This window comes from Mus caroli, chromosome 13 (assembly GCF_900094665.2).
Source record: "Mus caroli chromosome 13, CAROLI_EIJ_v1.1, whole genome shotgun sequence".
In the NCBI taxonomy this organism is placed as follows: Eukaryota; Metazoa; Chordata; class Mammalia; order Rodentia; family Muridae; genus Mus; species Mus caroli.
Window position 1 is genome coordinate 62787224 of NC_034582.1, and position 7550 is coordinate 62794773.

A 7550-nucleotide genomic window follows, 5' to 3' on the forward strand; every position below is an offset into this window, starting at 1 on the left:
TTGATCACTAATTGAGAAAATGCCTTACAGTTGGATCTCATGGAGGCATTTCCTCAACTGAAGCTCCTTTCTCGGTGATAACTCCAGCTATGTCAAGTTGACACAAAAGTAGCCAGTACACAAACTTATCAGAGTAAATGGCATGCTAGCCTCATCACAGGATAAGGATGCATTGGGAAATCACAGGATAAGAATGTACAGGGAACAGGATTTGCCAGCATCTGCTGCTCCTGTTTCCCTCTGACCTGTAAGCCAGACCAGGAGCTTCAACTCCTTATGTGCAGAGAAGCTGACTTACCCCTTAAATCTCACAATACATGAGGATGGATGCTCTCATGCTGAGGAGGATTTTAGATTCTGCACTGATATCCTAAATGTCTCAAGCAATGGAGATAGCCAATGTAACTAATTTGCACTCAATGACTACTAAATATATTCATAAGCCAAGGGCCTTTACACTCAAGAAGGAAGTTGAAAGAGATCAATAGGAGATCTTTAAAAGAGACCACATGTTCCCTTCTTTCTGTTGGACTCATGTTAAATGAAGACATAATACTTCCTATAGAACTAGCCACAATGGTTGTTCATGATTGGACTCTGCAAATAAGCATTTTACTACCTGAAGTATAACTTGGAATATCAGGTTAAAATTTTACGATGTTACAAAATTCTATAAATAAAATTGTTTTGACTTCTTAAATTTAAATTGTAGGGCTGACAACTACAGGAGAAGCCCCCTGCTTTGCAGAGGCCATGATGTTACCCAGAACCCCAAATAATACCATGCCCAGAGACCACTCCTCAGAGTACACACTGCTTTGCTAGACCGGTTCACACTCCCCTTCCATATCCCAGTCCACAAAACATGCAGAAGCCCACTGCTCTACCAGAGGCCACAACTGGACCTGGAACTCCAGGTAAAACTCCAGAACCCTAGAGGCCATGCCAGCACCCACAAACCTGGAGATCACCCAGGCTTTCAAAGCCCCAGTGGAAGTACCATAGTGAACCAGTAGACTAACCTGTCACTATAAATATAGGCCACTGAGGCCAGAAGACCAGAAAGAAAATAGAAACTATGGTGGGAAAAACAAAACAAAACCATGAAGTAATAAGACAAATGCAGAAATCAGCACCTAAACTTCTAATTACCCCAAACCCAGATGGCTAGAGGCCAGTGTAAAGACCAACCACCAGCCTAGGCAATAGGTCACCACCAGAGCTCAGCTATCTTACTCCAGCAAGCCCTGAACTTTCCAACACAGCTGAAGCACAAGAAGAAAACTCTTTAAAACCCACCAATGAAGATTAAAATCGAGGTCCTTAAAAAGGAAATGAATAACCCAAGATATAAGATACAATTTGTTAAACGCATGAAACTCAAGAAGAACGAAGACCAAAGTGTGGACACTGTGCCCCTTCTTGGAATTGGGAACAAAACACCCATGGAAAGAGTTACAGAGATAAAGTTTGGAGCTGTGAAGAAAGGATGGACCATCTAAAGACTGCCATATCCCGGGATCCATCCCATAATCAGCTTCCAAACGCTGACACCATTGCATACACTAGCAACATTTTGCTGAAAGGACCCAGATATAGCTGTCTCTTGTGAGACAATGCCGGGGCCTAGCAAACACAGAAGTGGATGCTCACAGTCAGCTATTGGATGGATCACAGGGCCCCCAATGGAGGAGCTAGAGAAAGTACCCAAGGAGCTAAAGGGAACTGCAACCCCATAGGTGGATCATTATTATGAACTAACCAGTACCCCAGAGCTCTTGTCTCTAGCTGCATTTGTATCAAAAGATGGCCTAGTAGGCCATCACTGGAAAGAGAGGCCCATTGGACTTGCCAACTTTATATGCCCCAGTACAGGGGAATGCCAGGGCCAAGGGGTGGGGGTGGGTGGGTGGGGGACTGGGGGGGGGGGAGTGTATTGGGGACTTTTTGGATAGCATTGGAAATGTAATTGAGGAAATTACCTAATAAAAAAAATAAATAAATAAAAAAGGAAATGAATACATCCCTTAATGAAATTCATAAAAATACAATTGGAGGAAATCAATACATCTCTTAAGGAAAGCAAATATAAATAAATAAACAAACAAACGAACAAAGGGGTAAAGGAAATGAGTGAAACTGTTCCAAGACTCGAAAGCAAAAATAGAAATAGAGACAACACAAACTGCCGGAATCCTGGAGACAGGAAATCTAGGCATGTTAACAGGAACTACAGATGCAAGCAGCACCAGCAGAACACTAGAGAGAATCTCAGATGTACAAGGTACGAATGAAGTGATACAGAATTTAAAAAAAAAAGAGTTACTTCTGAAAAAAACACGAAACTCTGGGATAACATGAAAAGACCAAGCCTAAGAAAGATAGGAATAGAAGAGGAAGAATCCCAGATCAAAGGCCTAGAAAATATTTCTAACAATATTATAGAAGAAAATGTTTCTAACTTAAAGAAGGAGATGTCTTTAAAGGTACAAGAAACTTACAGAACAGCAAATTGATTGGGCAAGAGAAGAAAGTCCCCATGCCACATAATAAACTAAACACTAAACATACAGAACAAAGAAAGAATATTAAAAGCTGCAATGGGAAAAGGCCAACTATCATATACAGGGAGACCTATTAGAATTACTCCTGACTTCTGAAAGGAGGCTCTAAATTTAAAAGTACCTGGAAAGATGTCTTGCAGTATCTAAGAGACCACGGATGACATCCCAACCTACGATATCCAGCAAATTTTCAATCACCATACAGGGATAAAACAAAATATTCCATGACAATGTCAATTTTAACCAATATCTTTATTCACAGATCCAGTCCTATAGAAGGCACTAGAAGGTAAACTCCACCCCAAGGAGGATAAGAAAAAATGCCATGCCAGCGAAATCAAAAGCTAAATACACACACACACACACACACACACACACACACAACCTTTTCCACTACCAACAAAATAACAGGAGTTAACAATCAACAATCACTGGTCATTAATGTCTCTCAATATTAATGACCTAATTCACAATAAAGTGACACAGGTTAACGAAACAAATGCAAAAATAGAATTCATTCTTGTGCTGCATAAAAAAAAAAAAAAACCCCACACCTCAGCATCAAAGATACATATTACATCAGAGTAAAGTGTTGGAAGAAGTGTTTACAAGCAAATGGACCAAAAATAAGCTGGTGTACCTATTCTAATATGTAACAAAATAGTCTTCCAACCAAAATTATTCAAAACACATGGGGAAGGACACTTCCTACTCATCAAAGGAAAAAAATCCACCAGGATAACATCTCAATTCTCAAAATCTATGTCCCAAATGCAAGGGCACCCATGTTTGCTAAAGAAACTATGTTAAAGCTTAAATTACACATGGACCTTCACATATTAACAGAGGGAGGCTTCAATACCTCACTCTCACCAATAGACATGTCATTCAGACAAAATCAGAGAAACAATGGAGACAACAGATACTACAAATCAAATATAACTAATATATCTATATCTATCTATCTATCTATCTATCTATATATATATATATATATAACTTGTTACCCAAACACAAAAGAATATACCTTCTTCTCAACATCTCAGAGAATTCTCCAAAAATTGGCCATATAGTATCATAAAGCAAGATTTAAAAGATACAGGAAAACTGAAATACCTCCCTGCATCCTATCAGACCACCATGGATTAGAGGTGGATTTCAATAACAACTGAAAGCCTACAAATTCATAGAAACTGAAAACTCTCTACTGGCAGAAAGTAAGAATGAAAGGGAAAGACTTCTAGAATTGAATGAAAATGAATGCACAACATACCCAAACTTACAGGGGACACAAGGAAAGCAGTCCTAAAAAGAAAATCATAGCACTAAGTGCCTTCAAAAAGAAACTGGAGAGACCTCATACTAGCAACATAACAGCACAGTTGAAAGCTCCAGAACAAAAGGAAGGAAACATGCCCAAGAGGAGTAGATGGCAGGAAATAATCGAACTCGGGGCTGGAGTCAATAAAACAGAAACAAAGAAAAATAAAAAGAATCAATGAAACAAAGAGTTGGTTTTTGAGAAAATCAACAAGATGGACAAACCCTTATCCAAACAAAGGAAAAGACAGAGAGAGAGAGAGAGAGAGAGAGAGAGAGAGAACATCTAAATTAACAAAATCAATAGGGGGTGGGGGGTGGGGGGAAGAAGGACATAACACCAGACACAAGGAAATCCAAAGAATCATAAGGTCATACTTCAAACACTGGTACTTCATAATATTGGAAAATCCAAAAGAATTGGACAATTTTCTTCATAGATACAACTCACTGAACTTATGTCAAGATCATATAAAGAATTTAAATAGACCAATAACCTCTAAGGCACTAGAAGCAGTCAGTAAAAGTCTCCCAACCCAAAACAGCCTAGGGCCGATGCCTCCCTTCAGGATGGAGCGTTCTTCCTGGGTCCGTTGGCTTATGAGCAGAGTTCACTAAGAAAGCCAGGAAAAAGTTTAGACACTTAAACCATCACAAGTGTCTCAGAGATGTCTTTTCACGATAGCAAAAGACTTTAAGGCAATACCTTACAAATGATTTCTACCACAACAAATGTCTCAATGTTCATGGTAAATCCTGTTTTGTTTTGGCTTGTTTTTTGTATCTTTGGATGTCTCATCTCTCTTCTGACCCACTTGCTTCTACACACCTGGGATGGCGGCTGCTGCGTGACTTTTCACACGTGAAGACCCTTGGTTTTGCTCCAGAAACGTTACCAAGTATGGCTTAGCAACAGCAAGACCTGTTTGTAAAAGAGAAGAACAACACTGTTTGAGTGCTAACTGGGAATGGGCTGGTTCTGTCTAGAACACTGATGATAAGAAAAGAGGTGATGCAATAAAAGAAATTATAAAAAAATTAATTCATCACATGTTTTATGATTGATATATTAAAATACTGTGGGGGGGGCTTACAAATCTGCAGATTCTGATTTTCATTTAAAGGGGAAACACTAAAAACTGAATTGTGAAATACTTTCCTTAAGTTTCTAAGCTTCCCACTAGAGTGAAGGAAATATACTCCCAACACAGACAAGTTACAGACACAGAAAGAAGAGCAAGCTGTTTCTTACTATGTGTCAGCCTCTCTCCAATGTTTCCTTAAAAGGAAGCCTTAATAGAAAGCTCAATGAGACATTATACCTAAGGTAAGGCTAAACATTGATGGTGAAAAAGAATTCAGGATAGATGCAGTGCTCACCCAGGAACACAAGGTGGCTGAAATTCTCCAGCATCACGTCTCTGTACAGATCCCACTGAGCAGGACCCAGGCAGTCCCTCTCTTCTGGAGAAAAATCAATGGCCACATCCCGGAAGGACAGCATTTCCTGAAATAACGACTAATGAATGATTCCACACTGTTAATTGATTAAACAATTAATAATAATATAAATACCAATAGACTTCAATGTCATAAGCCAATTGGTCACAAACAATTGGTTTGACTGCAAAATGGGAAAAACAGGAACCACACAACAGACAGGGTGAAGAGTCTGCAATGTGCCCTGTTTGACCCAGCGCTCCCCAACTCCATTTTCAATGTTTATGTTATAGTGTAAGTATTGAAGAAACACTTCCATAAGACTATACAGGGACATCACAGAACCTGCATGCCACATTCAGTGACAGAGTTGGCTGAACAGAAATACCAGACTATACAGAAGCCTGGAACACAAGGCTGTGAATGGAGAGAAATGCACACAGCCTGTCGGGTGAGCAGAGCTCCCTCTATAGACCTTTACCACCCCTCAAATCACTAAAATCCCTAAGCCCACATCAGTCCTCACACCAGCTCATGTCTCCATCCTGGAAGGGGTTCACACGCTCTCAACTTCACAGTCTCTGGTGGAATAGGAGAGTTGGTAGCTTCTATTATTTTTCACTCAGCACTGTAGGATTAACCTTGCTGGAACAAAGCTCAGAGTATCCTGTGATGGCATTGTTCTGCCTCCCTTTGAGAGCCTTAGTATGAGGATTCAGTTCACAGTGGTAGACATTTTGTTATGAAGTTGAAAACCAGAAGCTAACATTGAGATGTTGAAGGAAAAAAATTTTTTTTCACGGCAGGGCCAGACTTCCAGTCTCTCAGATGGGAGAGAACAAAGAAGCCACAATATCTGAAAGCCCAGAGAATTTACTGTCAATGCAGATGTTTGGTTCAACGGGTTCGTCAGTCAGGACAGACAGCTCATTCACAAAATCCACAAATCTGAACTGTACATTTATGAAAGAGTGTGACCAAGGGTTAGGAATTGAAACAGGCAGTGTGTGTGCAACCTTACAATGAGGGCACCTCTGGTGTCCTTGGTTAACGCCTTGTGACAGATTTTATAATCCCATGCTTTATATCCTCTAAGGTTGTACCTCTGAGGCAATTTTTTTTTTAATCTGTTTTTCTTTGGGAGATTTTAATTACTCCTCCATTGAGAAACAGCTCAAGATCCTTTTAGCAAACATGGGTGTCAAGCTGCTTTCAAATGAGGAACTGAACAGTCTCCATGAGGAATTCCTATTCCAAGTGAATCTTCTTTAAATCCACAATTCATTTCAAAGAAAGTGGGATAAATATCACATACACCAATGTTCCCTTCAGGACTCTGACCCTGGAACCTAGCAAGTTCTGTCACCTCAAAGCAAGACAAGAGTAAGTGCATGTGCGATGATTTAAAAGCTAGCTCCATTTCCAACTGAGCATTGTACAACACAGCAACAAAGACAAATAGCAAACAATAGTAACTGGACATGCATTCTGCTTTTTAAATCTCTCTTAGCTGTGCTTGCTCAGAAAGCAAACAAAAAATATAATGCCTTATGAAGCAGACAATCCCAAGTTGAGACAACTGTGTTTTGTGACTTAAAGAATTCCAACCTCTGTCTACCCTTTTGCAGCAGTTCTCAAACTGGCAAAGGAGATTGTGCCTCTAAATAAAGCAGTTTTGTTTCATTGGTTTGTTTTTTACCTTTTAATTCCTAGTTTTATTTGGTGATCTTTCTCAGTGGTCCTGAACTCCGTAACAGACAGCCATAAAGTACAGAAAGGACTCCTCTTATCTAAACATACTGAGCGATCCAGTAACATCCAAGTGAGAGTGACCCAGCTAATACTTCCCCTAGAAAGCTGGAAAGTGAACGCCCATAATCACCATGCCCAGGCAAAGACCTTCATCCAACCAACATTGCCCAGGCAATCCTTGAACTTACAAGCCTCTCCATTCCTTGAATTCTGTCAGTCTAAACAGAGGTCATTCCCACCAACCCCCGCAGCGCCCTCTCACCAGCCCTGTCCAGAAAGCGCCTCCAAATCAGCTCCTCCCAGCTTCCATTCCACCCGGTCCCTGTTCCCTCGGGACCTATGCACCCCGCACAGACCCTGGGGTGACTGAACCCTGGACCAACCTCCATGTCAGAGATCCAACGGGAGAGCACAGCAGGACCAGAGTCTGGCCCAGCTTTGGATAAGAGCCGCACATGCTTACCAAAAGCTGAA

The 7550-nt window shown here is 40.6% G+C and overlaps 1 protein-coding gene across 5 annotated transcripts in view; it reads right to left on the reverse strand.

Annotated features, from left to right (window-relative positions):
• LOC110308528 (zinc finger protein 58-like) overlaps window positions 1-7550 on the reverse strand; it is a 12385-nt gene extending 4835 nt beyond the window's left edge. The window contains exons 1-3 of one of the 5 annotated variants that reach the window (XM_029468360.1): window positions 7540-7550; window positions 5265-5391; window positions 4714-4806 (exon numbers count right to left, since the gene is read on the reverse strand). In XM_029468360.1, the coding sequence (XP_029324220.1) occupies window positions 4714-4806; window positions 5265-5388 (217 nt within the window). In that variant the 5' untranslated portion in view covers window positions 5389-5391; window positions 7540-7550. Of the gene's footprint in view, window positions 1-4713; window positions 4807-5264; window positions 5404-7023; window positions 7285-7338; window positions 7416-7459 lie in introns of those variants that run through there. The other 4 variants (XM_021180974.2, XM_029468357.1, XM_021180975.2 and 1 more) reach the window with 4 other exon arrangements.